Raw genomic sequence first — 19,762 nt, 5'->3', positions numbered from 1 at the left:
CTTCGATTTAATTATTTTGGCTATGGAATTCCCATGTCAAATTTGAACCAAATTGGAGCACTTTTGATCTGGATCCTGCTCGTTTGACGTGGAATCGCTTCAAAATATTTTTTTTAACACTGGAACGCCCAACGCTTGTCCAACTTACACGGACGCCCAAGCCTTCAAAAAAAGGTGGAAGGGTAACTTCAATTCGCTGGTTCTCGGGCATAACTCAACCAATCGGGACGATTCTTGTTTCCAGTGATTTGTAAGAATGTCTAGATGATTCTAAATTTTTGCAGAACTTGATTTGAACAAATCTGTAATTTCTGCGACCGAAAACATCGTTCCAACTTTTTTTAAACGACTGCCTCCGCTGAATTTTCGGCGATTTTTTTTTTACGCAAGAAAAAAAAAGTTGGAACGATGTTTTTGATCGCAAAAATCAGAGATTTGAACAAATTAAGTTCTGCAAAGTTCTAGAATCATCTAGACATCCTAACAAATCACTGGAAAGAAGAATCATCTTGATTGGTTGAGTTTTGCCCGAGAACCAGCGAGTTGAAGTTACCGTTCCAACTTTTTTGAAGCCTTGAGCGTTGGAATGTTAATGATACCATGTTTCAAAAAATGTAAAAAGTCTGCAAAAATATAGCTTGGAATTTGACTTAATTTTTAATTTTGAGTGATTGTAAATCTACTTTTCAGTGGATTAAATCAATTTTCTGTACTATGCAATTTTGAGATATTCTACTTGTATGTAATTTGATCAAATTGATTTATTTTTGAACTAGGGTTCTGATTTTCATTTCATTTTCATTCACTTATCCACAATCAAAATCGGTTCACTTAGCGATTCTGATCGTTCGTGAATTGCTTGGCCTTTTCCACTCATGCTACCAACATTACCAAAAAAAAATGTGTGTCATGGTATGACAGTTACACTTTTTGTTTCTTATGTTGCTTGTACTCCTATGCGATTTTGACATTTCTGGCGTGCGTAACACCGTTACTACTTGAAACGTCCTTCATGCTCAAAAATCTGGATAAGGCTGATACAAATTTTATTTAATGTTTCCAAAAAACTTCAAAATTTGAATGAAAATTTGAGTGCAATCAGCTGAAATTAATTTAAAATACATTCCCCTGCGTTTAGAATCATTTTTAGCATGTTCGGGTTGATTTAATTCAATTCAATTCAATTGTGTTTTTATTAGAATTTAACAGTACATTTGCAATTCAGAGATTTGGAGAACCTTTCAACTGAGATCAATTCATAGGCCTTTGCAGGGAGGGTACATGTTTCTACGTTTAGATTATGCTAGCTGGGTGCTTTTTTAGGGAAAATAAATTTTGAGAAAAAACCCTATATCTATGTTTGGCTGATAACTAATATCACAGTTGTTCGGGTTGATTTAAAAATCTTAAGAATATTAGAAAATTTTCGATGTTTATTATCGCAAAAAGATTTGGTTTTTCGCTAATTTTTTGTTTTCGTCAAATCTTACATTTCTTGAAAACTAATGATTGCAAAACAACTGAACTAGTGTTAAATGCATTTTAAAACAGTTTTTCCTTGCAAATATTGAAACTATGGCTTGTTATTTCAATATTTATTTTTTTTTAATTTTTAACTTTTGTCCCTGATTGTAGACTTATGAGTTATTCCATGAGTAGCACTTACACATAAATTGAGTAAACTAAGTTCTGCGTGTAAACGGAGAGATCTGTCAGACGAATGAACATACAGGAGCGAGAGAGTCAATGTCAAACGGCAGTTGAGATTGGATTGCAGCACGGAGCAGACGTGATGGCTGGAGGAAGATTCCACACTGATCACGAATCCGAGGTCCGTTTTTTAATATCTCGTGACGGAGGGGCGGTACGAACCCTTCAATTTTTGAACATGCGAAAAAAGAGGTGTTTTTCAAAAACTCTGCCATTTTCCTTTGTTCAACCGTAAATTTGTTTTGAAAGTCATTTCATGGGAAATTTAATGTACTTTTTTAATCTACATTGACCCAGAAGGGTTATTTTTTTACTGTTTACCTACTGTGACATTGTCTACTATCACGGGCTGTCTGCGGCGCTTAAGAAGCAACTCCACCGGTGTTTCAAGTCGGCAGTGCGTTTTGTATACAACCTGCGCCGTCGAGATACAACCGCCGCAGTGCGGCACACCCTACTTGGACACGATTTGCCGATCAACTACCAGCTTCGGACAAGCTGTTTCATGAAGAAGGGGTACGATGGAAACTTGCCGGAGTACCTCCAACAACATCTGGTGAGAGGACAGTTAGAACGGACCCGCTCGTTCATCATCCCGAGACACACAACGATGAGCGGAAAAAGTGTGCTCGTCGCCGGAACCACGTGCTGGAACAACCTCCCTGCGGAGCTAAAAGGTCAACCGACATTGTTGGCCTTCAAAAATGCATTTAAAAGAACCATTCGAAACTAATTTTGTGAGCCTTAGAGTTAGAGTACTTTGTCAAGTTTATTTTGGATCCTTTGTAATTTTCCTATTTCCTAAAGTGTCTTCCTTGACCTGATCAAAAGTGTTAACTAACAAGTTATCGTACCCAATAAATCAACAAATTACAAATTACAAAAAAAAAATACAAATTTAGAACAAAATTATTCATTTTAAAATTTCGTGTTTTTTTCTAACTTTGCAGGGTTGTTTTTTAGAGTGTAAAAATGTTTTACAAAGTTGTAGAGCAGACAATTACAAAAAAAATGTATATATAGACATAAGGGGTTTGCTTTTAAACATCACGAGTAATCGTGATTTTACAAAAAAAAAAAAAAGTTTTGAAAAAGTTACTTTTTGCGATTCTCTTTGTTTCGTCTTCCGTGTCTGTCGCGGGTGATCATGAACGGCAGTGATCAACGACGACCAACTTGAAATTATGAGAAGGAGGCATTATTTTTGTTAATCTGTGTCTGGTTCATACGAACCCAAAAAAAAATATTCAAATATTATGCAGTAACAAGGCTAAAACAACTGTCCCCATTCGCCTCATGTATACCGATTCACCCCAGATGGCGGTTCTAAAAAAAAACTAATTTTATAAGAATACAAATTAAGGTACCGTAAACTGGGGTGACTTTGATAGCCCGGGGTGACTTTGATAGGTTTTTCAAATGCCCGTCAAATTAATATCAAACCATTTTTGAGAATTTTGAGTATGTAAGTATTTAAGGGATAGCTTATTATCGAACATATATGCAAAAATGAGACTGTTACATTGGATGTATCAAAAATAGTGGCCAAATCAAATTTCTATCAATGTCACCCCGGGCTATCAAAGTCACCCCAGTTTACGGTATAATGATTTCAAAGAAAATTTCTCTCAGTTATTACAAATCAGCTAGGCTTATTATGATGTCAACCTGCCACGGGAAAGTTCTTTCACAATGACAAACGTCGCTGCACCGCTCTACGCATTCCACTTTAATTTCCCGTAAATTTATAGCTGTTGATAGCACTCAGGATGTTCAGATGCTGGTCGGACAGTGCGTCGTCGCTGCGTTTGGTGCGCTTTACCAGCTTCAGCGTTGCCGTACTTACCGGCGTCATACCGTTGAGGGTGGTGTAGGTGTAATGCTTTGCCTTGATCGTGTTAATCACTTGCTGGAAATTGAGCAGACGGAGAGAAATCGAAAGAAAAAGACGACGATTATACTCAAATTAGTCGCTCTCACTTTTCACACTGTCACACACAAGAGTCAACAAAACGAAACTTCCCTTTTCCTTCTTACCAACCGGAAAAATCTTCATCATCATAATCACGTGCGAGCACTCACCAGAACCAGCTTGATGAGGAAAACGGCAAACGTGAGGAAAGAAATCGTCAACAGTGCCGCCTCGGCTGAGGGAAACTCCATCCCGCCGTGGTGGTGGGTGTGAACCTCCTCGAGCCAATCTCCACCGCGTTTCGTGCGACGACGGTGGTGCTGATCTTTCTTCCGGTGATCCTTCCGGTTGACCTTGGTCACTACGCCAGGGTGGCCAACCTTTTCCGTTTTGTCGGGTGGCTCCGAATTTCCCCACAAGGTGGACATTTTGCTCTCTGAAATGGTTAAAAATTTGTTGAACATTTATAACACTGTTTTCTTCAATCTTCTTTTTTAATACTCACCAATACTCAACAGCAGCTGATCCTTGAGGTTTTGCAGCAGCTTAATCTTGTCTCCAATATTCTTCGCCGTGTTCAGCATGAACCCGTCCTGCATTCGTTTGATAAACTTGAGAAACCCGGAAAAGCCCCCTCCTTCACCAAGCGGCCGGAACCGACGCCTCGGTGGAATAATCTTCACGATCGTAACCTGTCCGGGGCGCTTCCGTCGCACAAACTTCACACTCGAGTTCCGGAATGACTGGTCGTCGTCATCGTCTTGCCCTTTGGCATCGTAATCGTCAAAGTCCGGAAATTGCGGCTTTGGCGCGGGTTTCTCGCTTGCTGGACCGTTGAAGTCTCTCTCGTTTGACGTTGATGGCCGGGTCAGCACGTGGCTGTGGGCAGGTTCTTCCTCACTTGAGGATTCGGAACTTTCGGCTTGGTCGTCTTCGGGTGCGGTGATCAGTTCAACGCGATCGTTGACGGCGTGGGCTTGCGGACGAACCGGAAACGGAACTGGTTCTGGGGGGCGATGTGGCGGGGAGTCGGTGTGTAAATATTCGATCGATTCCTCTTCGTACTTGTTGCTCAGAGGTTGGTGGTCCGGGGGGAAGGGAGTGGCTGGGTGGCGATTTGCTGGGGGAAAGGAACTGACATGGATTATGAACTAGCATTGGAATACATTTTTTATGAAGATAATTGTGAAAGCTTGAAAAATGTTTGCCAAACTTCATAAAACACTGCAAAAAAATTACAAAATGCATAAAAATTAGTGGGAATAAAAAGCGTTTTCAACTGAAACAAAGTGATAAATGACTTTATAGGAAGTGAGCAAGCAAGTTTCTATCATAAGTTTTACAAAATAATTTGTTTAAATAGTAAAAAACAGCAAATTGGACGGAGTAAAGAGCGAGTGCTTAACCTGCCAAAAATACGAGAATTTCCCCTATTCAATTTGTGAATGATTAAATTTAAAATGGAAAAAGCGCTGTGTCTTCTTAATTTACAAAAAATACGGGCGAATCGGTACACAGAAAAAGAAATGGTAATATTCATCAGAAAATGATGACAAATTTTACCTCTGAAAATGATGAATGATGAATCAGTTTTTGATAAATATTCATTAGTTTCATATTTTTACAGGTTTTTTAAAGTAATATTTCACAAAAAGAGGTAATATTCAATCAACCAAATTATCAACCTTCCAAAATTCAACTTTTTTTCTGTGTACACATTGGGTGGATTGAGACAGTTCTTTTAGTCATGTTTTTGTACAGTTTATTGGAATTATTTATTGGTTTGGGCCAGTGAAAACACAGAGCAACAAAAACAGTACATTGATATGTAAATTTAATTCTTTGTGCTCTTGAAAACTGTTTTCCCTATTTATACACCAGGTCCAGTTTGGCCCAGATAGAGGGTGGCAAGCGGGAAATATTGGAAAACGTTACTTAATACTTTTGATATTTTGATAGGGTTGTCAGATCTTCAATGTTTTGAGCTCATTGGAAAAGTTTTTTTAATACGGGGGTCTGTTAAGTCTGTGGTAGCGTGCGGTTCGTCGGTGAGAACGCGACAATTTATTTCGCGATTTTATGGTGTAAAACTGTTTGAGGAGCGCCTATTCTTTGTGTTAAAGCGGCACTATAATCCATTTAAGTGTTTCCTTGTGGATTTTGCTGAAAAGTTGTCGGATTTTGTGGTATTTAGGATAAATTAGTAAAACTTTCAAAGTTGTCTTCGTTGTCTTCTTTTATTTTAGCATCGCGTTGCTCCACTTGCAAACGTCAAATTGCGTCGGCTTTCACTTCTATCGTTTGTATCGTTTTATTTTGCTGTACGGTTTTCGAAGTTACGAGCGCGTTCAAAAAATCCTGAACTGCAAATTGGAGACAAATGACGGTGTTTTGAAGATTTAGTTTTTTAGTTTTTTTTTGTGAATTTTGGTTTGGGGCGTTCGGTGTCTTAAAGAACAAGAAGAAGTGCAGCCGAGGTGTGTTGTTGGCCATCCCATCAGCATAAAAAGCAGCTGGAAAACCTTTCTAGAGTAACGGCTCTGGATATTCTGGTCACCACGTTTACCAGTTCATTATCTGCGGAGAACTTCAGTCAAAACATTAAGGAGGAGCTTCTACTAATTTGGTGAGATCAACCCAAAAAAAACTGACATTGCATTAATCATTGCCACTTAACTAAATACACGCTGATCCCATTTTTGCCTTATGGGATTGGAAGTTTAAAGATAGGTCGAGGACCCGTCAGGTTCTTGCTCTATGTTTAGGCGGGGCCGGACAATGCCCAATGGCCTCGGAATTGGACCGCAAGAAGCTCTGTCATTCTGAAATGGGTCATTGGAAGCAGCGCGAGGGCTAACACCACCTAATGTCCGGGACTGCAATAAGTTGTATCAGCATAAACCAAGTCTGATACAGATTATACTTTCCCATAATTTCGTAGCCGGCCTACGGATATTGGATTGGTTGAACACACACACACACACACATTGGAAAGGTCTTTTTAATACCTTTCTGAAAATGTATAACATGATAGGTTTTCTTGCAAAAACCACCCTTTTTACAATCTTCCGGACAAACGCCAAAATCGTTTTTTAGCATAACTTTTGAAGTACTTAACTAAACTTGCTGATTTTAAATAGAGACCTATGGGACCCCAAGACTAATAGGGTTAAAATTCGTTCATCCAGTTCGGAGATAATCGAGTGACAATTTTTTGTCCAGCCACCTACACACAGACATTTGCTCAGAACATGATTCTGAGTCGATATGTATACGCGAAGGTGGGTCTACGTGGTCAAATTAATAAGTTCATTTTTCGAGTGATTTAATAGCCTTTCCTCAGTAAGATGAGGAAGCCAAAAATACCGAAAATTTACCATTTTAGGGCCACTTGAATTCCGGGAAATTTTGAAGAGCTTCCCAGGAAGTTATAGACTTATAAATCCTTGTTGAAAATTTAGAAACCAGAGAAATCCGATGCGTCAACTTATTTTCATATAAAAGAACATATAGTTCTATAATTTTTCAATTAGGCTGTTGCACATATTTTTTTTTAAGTTTTAGATCACTATTTTCTTAGGAAAGTGGACGCTGAATCAAATAGTGTCATCAGATTTTTGCGTTGCACAGCAAGCTAAACATTAAATCGCATGAATATCGAGGTCAGGTAGGTTTTTAAAAATATCAAAAGCTTTGAGCTGGTACAAAAAAAGGTTTTGTTGAAATTCGGGATTCTTGCATGTTTCGATAGTGTATACAGTAGGATGACTGTCTTTCAAATCGTACAATCTATCAAAATTAGATTAGTAGACTTCCCAAATGGGCTCCACAGAGTTCATAGTGTTACCAAAGGGTCCCAGGGACATCACTGAATATTAGGGTGGGTACGGATTTTGAAAAGTTCTCAGATCAAGTTCTGGTGTGGTTCCCCTTGTAGGGCATACCAATAAATATCACGCCAAATTTCAGCTCATTTGGTTGAAAACTGGCTTGTCTCAAGCGAGTTCAGGTTTACATGGAATTTACTATGGGAATTTTTGAATTTTCGTTCATTCGCTCCTACAGGCCTGAGGAAAACATGTAGAAACTTCTAGGATGGCCAGAAATGAGCGGAATCGTCTGGAGAACAACTTTCCCTAAGATACCAGGTCGATTCGTTCAACCCCTATCGAGCTCAACGGCAATACATCCGGGGTTTTCGGAACCAACGGTTTTCCCCAGAAAAGCATCAAATTTTCCTTAGCATGCTATGGGTGCTTGATGAACACCGCGGCGCCATGTGTCAAACATCTACCACTTGATTGTAAAATTTGCACCATAACATGTTTTTTTGCAACTCCGTCGTGAAACTACTTACTTTTCCTGTCATTCTTGAACGACGAAATAGCCTACTTTTCTGTACCAAAAATAACAGAATCGAATAGCAACACTTTTCAAAATAAATGCTGAAAAGTTCAACTTTTCAGCACTAAAATGGGTGCTGAAAAGTTGAACTTTTCAGCACGTGTTTCGAAAAGTAACACTTTTCAACATTTTTTTGATTTTAACGATTTATTGACAAAATACATGAAAATTCGACTTAAAATTTCAATCAATGGGTGTTTTTCGAAATTGCAAAAAATGTTGTATGGAACTCGTTGCAAAACTTGATTTTTTCAGCACTCGTCGTATTTATCCAACTCGGTGAACCTCGTTGGATAAATGTACGCCTCGTGCTGAAAAAATCCTCTTTTTGCAACTTGTTGCATAAACTACTATTTTGATCTTATTTGGAGGTTTACAATACAGCTAAATAGTATCAGGATCACCATAATTTTAATTCTATGGTTCAAAAAGTAATAAAATGTATTTTTATAGGCAATGCTAGTCCACGTGGTAGCTGTTTGACATGTGGCGTCGCGGTGTTCATCAAGCATTTATAGCATGCTAAGAAAATTTGATGCTTTCCTGGCGAAAACCGTTGGTTCCGAAAACCCCGAATGTATTGCCGTTGAGCTCGATGGGGGTTGAACGAATCGACCTGGTCTCTTAGGGAAAGTTGTTCTCCAGATGATTCCGCTCATTGCTGGCCATCCTAGAAGTTTCTACGTGTTTTCCGCAGGCCTGTAGGAGCGAATGAACGAAAAATCAAAATTTCCCATAGTAAATTCCATGTAAACTTGAACTCGAATCCAGAATATCAAACATCAATCGGTACTACCATAAGAAACAGCATTTTCGGTTGTGGATTTGAAAAAGAGGAAAATTTGAGGGATAACTAAATAACAAAATGTACCTGTAACAAACAGAGGTGGTTCCTTCACCGGATGATTTGTCACCCATCCCAGCTTATTAGACACATTAACACGCGGGTATTCGTAGAATCTTTTCTGGAAATTTCCGTACAGATTTCCTCCACTAGTACCACCTGGCTCGAATTCATAGGTTTCTTCTCCAAAATGGTTCACAACCGGCTTCTCCGTCGTTGTGCTCACACTTTCCACAAACTCTTCATAGTCCATCAAATCACTAACACTAAACACTGGGTGGGCCGAACCGTGGGGGAAACGATTTCCCGGAATCGGAAATTGGTTCCGATGGTGGTCACTTTCCGGGTATTCTTCGTGGGATTCTTCCGCGCTACGATCACTTTCTCCGCTGGACGGTTGCGGCAGCACCTCGCTGAGGAAGCTCGATCCGGCGATAAACTCCGGCTTGTGCAGCTGGCTGACGGTCTTCCGGATCACCGTGGTCCGCTGGGTGGTCGTTTTGGGCTGCAGGTACGGAATCTCAACCCAATCACCGACCACGTGGCTCACCACAAGCACTAGAACCAGCGACGAAGCAAGATACAGCAGTGGTGCAGTCGTGACGACGATCCCGCGATGCATCTCCGTCCTTGGCGACGACGTGACGCCTAGTGCCAGCAGCTGCACCGCTTGGAACCGACCACAGCGGTGGTGCATCTCGGGTGGCCACCGAACCGTTTCTTCGCTTTTGCGCATCGCCATGGCGGATAATGACGTGACACGGATTGCATGGTCGCCGCGTGTGGAGTAGAAAGGGTCTGGTCTTTTCTTCATTTCTTAACGACGACGACAACTAGAGAGTTGCAAGCTCGGCAGACAAGTACAAACATAAATCAGCAACGACACTTATTGCGCAAATTGTCGCTAAATTTCAGCAAAACATACCGAGCAGGCGCAATTTGAATGTTCATCATCCAGAAAAATACGAGAGTCGTCGTCGAGAAGATGGTCTTTAGAGGCGCACTGCACCAGAAAAATGAATGCTCTAGTTTGGAGCTTTAGAGGGACGGGGGCGCGCAGGTGAAAACGGTTCTGTGCGAAATTGAAACTTTGTCATAATCATGATAATGAAGGAGGGATATATTTGAGTGTTTACGGCTATTGATAACTGTTACTAAATGGTTGAAACCTGACTCCAAGCTTGTGAGGAACTTGGTTTCCAACGGAATGGACATATTTTTAAATGTGTTACTTGATTGATGAACTTGATGAACTTGATTGAACAATACAAAAAATAAAATAACAATAACTCGAAACACGTAGCATTCCAAAATAAGCCCATCTCTTTGAAGCTCAATAAAAAACGTTACTTAATCCACCTTCAGGTGGTTGGTGCCTTCCTCTCCTTTATAGAGTGATTCCAACCCCCCTAAAGAGTCCACATGGTTTATGGATTGCCCCTAACGTGATCGCAGCACCTAATAAAAATAAGTGATAAACAGACTACCTCTACATGCTTTTTGTCAACATTATACAGACACCTCCTTGGAGGAAAATGGCATCCCCTCTCAGTGAGGAAGGCAAAACCCTGTGGGGAAATTTATTGAGGTTATGTAAATTCAGACCATTTTTTAAATTGCTTGTAATTTTAGATAGTTAAGTCAGATTTTGAAAATTCTTAATCCACAAGAAAGGTTTCATGCAAAAACCAACCTTATTTGCTACCCTAGTAAATTTAGCATTAAAAAGCAACATTAGTGGACCACTTTCCTATAGTGGACCCTCTGAAGGGTTTTTGATGAAAAATTCAATAAAATCACAATTCCAAGCGTGTTGTTGTCTACAAATAATTTATTTCGCATGTTCAGCATCATTTAAAACAATGTTGACTGACATTGAATTGTCCTTTTCATCAAAATAAGTGTTGTGAGTTCGACATCTGAAATCAGCAGCCCGGGAGCATGTTGACAGCTCCCATACAAACTGAGCGTACTAGAGAGCCTATATGGAGATGCGAAATGTCACTATCAGGGTTTCAATCGAACTGTCAAATCGGGGTTCCAATCGAGCAACAAGACTATGCAAGAACAAGGTTGGAATCAATTTAAAATAATTTTGGGCAATAAACGAGATTTATAACAATCACAAACATTGTAAAACTGTTGTTTATAATAATCTGGTAGTTTTTGTAATGTTTGTGCTTGTTCGGTGCAAGAAACGCGCCAGCACCAAAGAAAAACCACAAGTTTTTCATCCTTAAATTTGCATGACTTTGGGTGTTTGAAATTTCTCCCAGAACATTTCATTACCCTAGGTCCCTAAGCGTACCCCGTTTTGTGGGCCCAGTGGGCCTAAGATGGCGGCCTTCGATATTATCTAGGCAAACTTTTGAAAATGGAGAATAGTTTAAATAACTATAGTTTTTGCCTTGTTTTAGTTTAAAACGACAAAATAAGCATTCTGGAATCATTTTCTTTAAAAAAATGTTTAGAGTTACGCCACGTTCAAATATTAGTCTAGAACAGTTGAAGTGAGCGCGCCGCAAAAGCCGTAACGAAAAAAATGTTTTCTATGCTAATTTTAAGTTTCGTATTTGATGGGTGGACTCCGACGAGGCCCACTTGCCATCTGTCGGTGAATACGCGCAACTCACGAAAATTGTCATCTTTGGGTCCGGTTGGAAATCAGCCATAGCCAATAGCATTTTCACAACAAAACTGCATTTATGTTTTATGATTAAATTAACCATCAAATCAATTTTTGAAATAATGTAAGTCTAAGGACCTTTACTAAAATAAAGCGAAGAACTGCCATTTTCGAGTAAAAATTAGGGGGGTCCAATATAGGAAAACGAAATCCAAACTTTTCCAAAAGTGGACCCCTGTTAATTTAACCTTCAAAAATGAAGAAAACTGTGTATTCAAGCAAAAGTTTCTCTAAAACATACAATAAGGCCGATGCAAATATTTAAAAAAGTTTTTGTCCCTCGTCCCTGGCCGAGGTAAAGGGAAGGGCAAAAGAATAAAAAAATATAAAAAAATTTAATAACAAGCCATAGTCTTCACATTTAAATGAAAAAAATGTTTTAAAATGCATTTTACACTAGTTCAGTTGTTTTGCAATCATTAGTTTTCAAAAAATCTAAGATCTGACAAAAACAAAAATTGTATCGAAAAAAAGATTTTGCATCGAAAATTTTCAAAAAATCTTAAGATTTTTTTAATAAACCCAAACATGCCAAAAATGATTATAAACGCAATTTGATTTCAGTTGGTTGCACTTGAATTTGCATTGAAATTTTGAAGTTTATTGTAAAAATTTTTTTTTTGCCCCCTGATTAGGGGGGGGGGGTGACAAAAACTTTTAAAAATATTTGTATCAGCCTAAATGCTTGTTTTTATCAACCTTAACGCATATTTTTTTCAATTATGAGTATAAATATAGCTGTTTTCATGTTAAAAGTACCAAAAATGCTGATGCCGTAAGAATTTATAATTAATCAAAACTATAGTTAATTGTACTTAACATCATAATTGTAGTTTGAAATTATATTTTATAGTGATAAATCAAATTTTTTAAATAAACATGCGTGATTTTACCAGCAACTATAAACAAATCTATTATTTAGTTTCGGTCAACCATTTATGTAATTAATATGGAAAAAAAATGCATCAAGATTACCATTTTTAATTATTTTTATGTTTATAGTTGTTTTTGAAACGTTTTCTCTGATCTTTTTCGGAAATAAATGTGTTTAAATGTCTGTTAGGTTTTTTGTTGTTTAAAGCCAAATTTGTTAACAAAACATATTTGTTTATAATGAAAAGTGAGTAAAATCCATCTTTTATTCATTATATCTATCATTAGACCTACACCATGCATCAAACCATCAAATATCGGTTACATTTGATATCAAAATAACAGTTTGCCTATAATGGACCCGGGTCCACTATAGGAAAAGGGGGTCAATTACAAGGCAAAAAAAGTTAGTTTTCAAATGGCTATTTTTCTGCTCAAAAACAAACAACTGATGAAAGAAATAGTCAAAATTGTTCAAAAGGCTTCATATTTCATTGTTTTGTACATAGGGTTATGAAAAAGTGCTTAAAATATTGAAAATTTGTGAAAAATGTGCTTCGGCTCTACTAGGGGGTCCACTAATGGTTAAAATACCCTAAATTTCATAAATTTCAATAGGGACTTATGGGACCCCAAGACGAATCGAATGAGGCCAACACGGTCAAAATCGGCCAAACCAGTGACGAGATATTCCAGTGACATTGATTCGGTACACGTGTCTACATACAGCCAAACACACAGACATTTGCTCAGCTGGTGATTCTGAGTCGATATGTACACATGAAGGTAGGTCTAGGAGGTATAATAAAAAAGTTCATTTTTCGAGTGATTTTATAGCCTTTCCTCAGTAAGGTGAGGAAGGCAAAAAGGTGTTGACAACTTTTTGAATGTCTCAAAAAACCGACACCTGATAGCATCTGCCAACCACCTGTTGGTTCACAACCTACTTATTATGCAAATATGCTCCGAACTACTACCGGTCTTACAACCACCATCAACAACAATAAATCTCATTTAGCGCAGAGCTGCGCGAAATCTGTCGATCATAAACACGTGTTTACTCCATTCGCGATGCACTCCGAAAACACTCACGTGAAAATGCAAACAACCCACCGCGATCGGATGCATCAACGAAGTTTGCCAAACCACATCTTTTGTATACAAACAGACGCCGGTTCTCAAGTGCTTCTTCAAGCGGGCAAACTTCTTCACTTTTCGCCCTAATGAAATGCAAAACTGTCGGTCCGAAATTGATTATGCATGGAACCTGTTCGACCGAACACCGGCCAGCACACATCAGCTGGTGGTCAGTCGAATTCGGAACTTGGTTCGCGTCGGAGCGGTACATTTTTGGTCAATTCAAAGTTCGACGCCCAGAATGACCTTCACCGTACTCGCGAGCTTGCCTGTGGTTGTCTGTGGTCTCGTGTTGGCGGTCACCGGCGGTGTTCCGCAGCAGCGGGCGGAGAGTAAAAAGTACGACATTAGCTTCTACAGCCCGGATACCAACAGAACGTACCAATATCCGGTGGTGACGTTCGGCGGGCAGGATGATGACAGGACGCGCCAGGAAGGAAACGGGAATGCTTGTTCCTGCCAGTACCTGCAGTGTGGATGCTGCATGGGAATGAACATTCAGCAGCTGAATTTCAGTCAGATTTGTAAGTTTGAAAAAGGGATTTTGAGCAAGGGGAAAAAAACATGAAATTATAAAATACATCAATCAGTTTAAGTTTTTTGAAATTGTAGGTATTTTTTGGACATTTTCGGCATTTAAATATTAGAGAACAAAAAAATGAAATTTTTTGATAGTTTTATTCAATTGCTTAAATTTGTTGAATAAAGAAAAACAAAAAAAAACAAAAATATTGCAATTTTTATGCTTAAACCAACAGATCAGGTTGTACGCTATAACCACGGCAAAAATAGAGCCAGGGCATTCGTGGAAATACAATGTCCCATCCAAATGGGTTCCGGAGTACCAAACCTTCTTAGCATGGTGCTCCCAACGAATACAACCAAATCTCGGAGCGTATGGTGGTGTGTCCCCACGCTTCTTCCTCCCATGTCGATTCAGAATTGTGTTGTTGTTCGAACACTCAGTGCTCAAACCCAACCCAATTACGAGTCATCTCTGCGATACGGCTTTACGCAGTAGGCCTGGCCGCTTTAACGCTTGTGATGTTTCAATGCATTTTCAATGCAATGGCGCACTACAAGTGTTAATAAATGACAAGAAGAGTGCTAGGCGTCATCTAACCTAAGGCACTCTCCAGGATCCCTTCGAAAGATTGGCTGCGCTAGGGTCTGATTAGATTAGATTAGATTAGATTAAACCAACAGATCAGGTTGTACAATAACTTTGCTAACAAGATTATTCCACAGTCTGGTTTAGGTTGATGGAAGATTGCTACTTTTGTGACTGAAAACATTCGTTGTCGTTGTCTTTATTAAATGAAAACAATGGTCTTTAGCCCTCTACAAACCAACCCCGCCTCTAGACGGGCTTCGATCTAAAAATTCATCAAAAAACAATGTTTCAACCAATTCTTGATCTTTAAAGAGCATTGGAAAGAAGAACTTTTAAAATATTAGAAAATGTTAGTGTTTGAAGTTTGATTTGTTCTATGTGACTTTGCCAATGTTTAAAAAAATGCCATTGTTTTAGGGATCAACATTGGCTGTGTTTTTTACAAACATTTCCATATTTTACATATTTTCAATAAAAATAAGTATGCAGTAAGTTTTATAGTGTCCCAGACGTTGCCTCTATGCATTTTTTACAATTTAAATGGTAAAATGAGCATGCAAAAACAAGACAGCGCGTCCCCGTGGTCAGCGCACTAATCATTACAACGAATGAAAATATTAGTGCATTTAGTTAGTTTCTAAAAAAAAACTCAAAATTTGAATACCGTAAAACGGGGTGACTTTGATAGCCGGGGTGACTTTGATAGGTTTGATATTTATCCGCAAAATGAAGAGTACCGTAAAACGGGGTGACTTTGATAGCCGGGGTGACTTTGATAGGTTTGATTTTTCCGCAAAATGAAGAGTACAATTAAAATACGTAAGGAATGGTTCAGAAACATACTGACCGTGGTAGAGAAGTGTTCAAAGTACCTCATGAAGAACTTTTCATAAATTTTTGAAAAGTTTATAAAGTTAGTTAACTATAGTTAAGAAAATGTGGATGAAAGTCATTATTTTAAACTTCTCAAAGTGTCATGATTTTCTCAATGAACATGATTTTTAATCGGAAAACGGAATGCATTTTCGGATTCTTTGGACAATTTTCCACTATAGGAGAAGGTTAAATAAGTTTGTAAATAATAAATAATATGTGCTTTTGAAACACAATTAAAAAAATCTCCAAATTTATAGGCAAATTCAGTTGAACAAATTTCATGTAAAATGTGAAAACTTGAGATTCGTGCTTCGAATTCAGTTTAAAATGCAATATAAATCGATAATTTTATAAACAAAACTATTTTTAACCAATTTCAGGCAAAATTCCGACTTTTTAACAATTTTACCTAAAATTTATATGTATTTTGTTAAAAAGCTTATAAACTTAGTTAACTTAATATAAACATTGATTTTTTTCTTAAAAACTATATCAACTACTTTAATGATGGTACATTTAACGTACAAATAAAGTTTGAACATCTTAAATATGATTTTAACAAGAAAAACTATGACTATCAAAGTCACCCCGGAATTAAAACCAAGAATTTTGACCGTAACTATTTTTTCTAAACACTATTGAAAAAACTTTTTTTCCAAAATAGTGCATGGACTTTGTGTGGCCTACCCCAGTACATGTTTTAAAAATAATAATCTTGAGAAAAACCTTACCTGTTGGAAAATATTCTAAAAACAAATTGAAATCCTATCAAAGTCACCCCGGTTTACGGTACACATTAAATACGTACGGAATGGTTTGGAATCATACTGAACATCGTAGAGAAGTGTTCAAAGTACCTCAAGAAAAACTTTTCATAAAATTTAGAAAAGTTTAAAAAGTTAGTTAACTATAATTACGAAAATGTTGATGAAAGGCATTATTTCAAACTTCTTGAAGTGTCATGCTTTTCTCAATGAACATGTTTTTGAATCGGAAAACGGAACGCATTTTCGGATTCTTTGAACAATTTTCCATTAGGAGAAGGTAAAATAAGTTTGTCAATAATAAATAATATGTGTTTTTGAAACACAATTCTAAAAAATCTTCAAATTTATAGGCAATTTCAGCTGAACAAATTTCATGTAAAATACGAATACTTGTGATGCATGCTTCGAATTCAGTTTAAAATGCAATATAAATCGATAATTTTATGTAAAAAAAAACTAGTTTTAACCAATTTAAGTAAAAATTTCGACCTTTAAACATTGTTACCTAGAATTTATATTTATTTTGTTAAAAAGCTAATGAACTTAGTTAACTAAATAAAAACATTGATTTTGTTCTTAAAAACTATATGAGTGAACTTAGTGATGGTACATTTGACGTAAAAATAATGTTTGAACACCCTAAATCTGATTTTAACATGAAAAACTATGACTATCAAAGTCACCCCGGATTTTGAAATAAGAATTTTTAACGTAACTATTTTTCTAAACACTAATGAAAATTTTTATTTTTCAAAAAAAGTTCATGGGCTTTGTGTGGCCTACCCTAGTACATGTTCTAAAAATAATAATCTTGAGAAAAACCTTACCAGTTGGAAAATATTCAAAAAATAAATTGAAATCTTATCAAAGTCACCCCGGTTTACGGTAATTCTTTAATTCAAGTTTTTCATTTGAAAACTAATAAAATTTACTCGAATAGTTTTTATGGATGAAATATTCATTATGTTGGTACTTAAAAAAATATTTGAAAAAAATCACGAATTTCACGCCGTTCACGAAATTTAAAAAAATCACTAACCACTAATATAGGGTTAGTGATTTTTTTAAATTTCGTGAAACCGGGGTATTCACTCGCTTAATTTTACAGTAGTTCATAAAATTATTTTAATTCCTATTTGAGTTTGATAAATTATTTTGAGAAAAATGAGAAAAAGTTTCACAAAAACATAAAATTTCACGGGATTTCTCGGAATAAAGCCGAATTTCGCGGATTTCACGCTGTCCGCGAAATCGTGAAATTTCACTAACCCTTTGAGATTTGACCCATTGAGATTTTTGCTGTAAAATTTGAACGTTTCATGACTCATTTCCAAAAATGTTTGAATAAGTTTTTGACGAAATTTACTGTTTTTCAACAATATCTGTTTCGTATATTCAAGGTTAAAGTATGGATAAATCTTTAATTTCATATTAAGGCTGTGCAAATATTTTTTGCAGTTTATGTCCCTCGACTCTGACCAGGACCATGGGGGAACAGGGGAGAGGGCGCAAAAAAAAAAGTATAAACATTGAAATTACGAGCCATGGTTTTAACATTTTAATGAAAAAAGTGTTTTAAAATGCACTATACTGCTTTAGATTTTTAAACAAGCCCAAACATGCTAAATATGATTATCAATGCAGAAAATTGCATTTTAGATTGTTTTCAGTTGATTAGACTTCAATTTTCATGGAAATTTTGAAGTTGTTTGGAAAAATATTGTTTTTGTCCCCTGATTTTTCAGACCAATAAACGCATTAACTTTGAAAAATATTTGCAACGGCCTAACTGAAACTAAAGATGTTCACTAAACCATAGTTTTAAGAAATAAAAAAAAAACATTTTTTTGTAATTGGAGTTGAAATTTAGTCAGTATTGATCAAGCAATTGGGTCCTAAAATGAAGCATAGATTGCTGATATTATTGTTTACAGTGATAAAGCTTATTTTTCTGAGTACAATGACCCTTTGTACGACCACAAAGTGTTTAAAATGGATTTTTAACTCAATTTTGAAAAATTAACCTCGCGGCACTCCTTGACAGAAAAGCTCCTACTTGACAGCTCGTTCCAAGGGGACCATAGTTGATCCATCGAAAAAATGTTGTCTCGTCAAAAAAAATTTTTGCGTTAAAATAAAAAATAGTGATCAGAAATGGTTTTTAATCGTGTTTTTTACCGTTGTACATAAAAATTGACATAGGGCTTTAGTACCCAATTCAAACACTTTTTAATCAAATTTTCCCAAATTCCAGTCTGCACCAACTTGACCTACGACCCGTACGACTTCGCCATCAACATGGAGGTGCTGATGAACGAGTCCAGCATCTACCAAAACTCAATATCGGCCAAAAACCCACCACCCCTCTGTCTACCGGTGCCGATCCCGTACATCCCGCTGAACGCCGACCTCTGCCTGCGACTGTTCGACATCTACACGCCCCGGGTGAGGAATCTGCACGCCTGCATGGACATCGAGGCCCGTGTTTGGCGCTATCCGCTGCTCATACTGCACTTTGACTGCATGCGCATGGGCCAGGACGGCTTTGCGCTGCTCAAACCCGAAGACGGCGACGGGTTGGAGGAGGTGTTTTACCCGGAAACGGAAACGCAGGAGTCGGTTGACGTTTACGATGAGGTGACGGAAGTGAGGGCGGGGTCGTGATTGTTTTGGATTGCCATAAAGAAGATTGAAAGGACGCTAATTAAATCTCTTTTTATTAACATATATTGGTAAGGGTAAAACTATAGAAAACGGAAAAGTGCTGCGTCATGCCAAATCGTCGAAATCACTTCTTGCCGTCGCCGTCCTTCTTCGTGTAGGTCATCCCCACACCGATGATGAGCGCTATCACGGTGAATCCTTGGGCCGCGATACGGGCCCGCATCATGTACTGGGACATCTGACGTCGACCCTGGCGGAAGCTCCACAGGCCGTAGCCGAGGGCGCCCAGCGTGGCGGCACAGCCGATCGGCACCAGCGGGTTCTCCTTCAGCTTGCGGGCCAACTTTTCGCTGGTCGTCTCGATGTGCATGTCGGCGTAATCCTTGCGCATTTGGATCCACTCCAGCTCGGCCGCCTGCTGCTGAGCGGCCATATCCGCCGGGGTCGACATTATGATGCTGATTATTTACTTTTCTAGAAGGATATTTTCTTCTCAAATGCGCAATTTACAAAAATAAGTGAAAAACTCACTTCGAGACGTAAGCCAATTAAAATTCAGATGCTTCGAGGTGGGTTATTTGGCCAACTTATCAACGTTGCATTATTTTCTATGGAAAAATAACTCAAGTTATGAATCGCTATTTCACAATCAAACCAAAACAAACCTCCGACCGAAAGCCGAAGTCAAAACAAAATCTGTCAGAATTATGTAAAAACGCCCGTCCACCCACCGAAAAAACAGTTGTCAAATTTCAGTTGACAGCATAAAAACAAT

The 19,762-nt window shown here is 37.9% G+C and overlaps 3 protein-coding genes across 3 annotated transcripts; 1 reads left to right on the top strand and 2 right to left on the bottom strand.

Moving 5' to 3' along the window:
- Positions 1-3,437: 3,437 nt before the first annotated feature.
- Positions 3,438-9,933, bottom strand: LOC120419292 (uncharacterized). The gene is made up of 4 exons (XM_039581957.2): positions 8,898-9,933; positions 4,128-4,742; positions 3,793-4,058; positions 3,438-3,619 (listed from the first exon to the last, which is right to left on the bottom strand). The coding sequence occupies exons 1-4, from the start codon at positions 9,682-9,684 to the stop codon at positions 3,440-3,442; spliced, it is 1,848 nt and encodes a 615-aa protein (XP_039437891.1). The 5' UTR covers positions 9,685-9,933; the 3' UTR covers positions 3,438-3,439.
- Positions 9,934-13,729: 3,796 nt separating this feature from the next.
- Positions 13,730-19,076, top strand: LOC120419293 (uncharacterized). Its single transcript, XM_039581959.2, has 2 exons — positions 13,730-14,090; positions 18,578-19,076. Exons 1-2 carry the CDS (start codon positions 13,808-13,810, stop codon positions 18,985-18,987), a joined length of 693 nt encoding a protein of 230 aa, XP_039437893.1. The 5' UTR covers positions 13,730-13,807; the 3' UTR covers positions 18,988-19,076.
- Positions 19,023-19,674, bottom strand: LOC120419283 (HIG1 domain family member 2A, mitochondrial). The gene is made up of 2 exons (XM_039581949.2): positions 19,519-19,674; positions 19,023-19,461 (listed from the first exon to the last, which is right to left on the bottom strand). The coding sequence occupies exon 2, from the start codon at positions 19,436-19,438 to the stop codon at positions 19,112-19,114; it is 327 nt and encodes a 108-aa protein (XP_039437883.1). The 5' UTR covers positions 19,439-19,461; positions 19,519-19,674; the 3' UTR covers positions 19,023-19,111.
- Between the last annotated feature and the right edge of the window lie 88 nt (positions 19,675-19,762).

This window comes from Culex pipiens, chromosome 1 (assembly GCF_016801865.2).
Source record: "Culex pipiens pallens isolate TS chromosome 1, TS_CPP_V2, whole genome shotgun sequence".
Lineage (NCBI taxonomy): Eukaryota > Metazoa > Arthropoda > Insecta > Diptera > Culicidae > Culex > Culex pipiens.
Note: the sequence above shows the minus strand (reverse complement) of the source record. Positions and strands in the feature narration are given on the sequence as shown.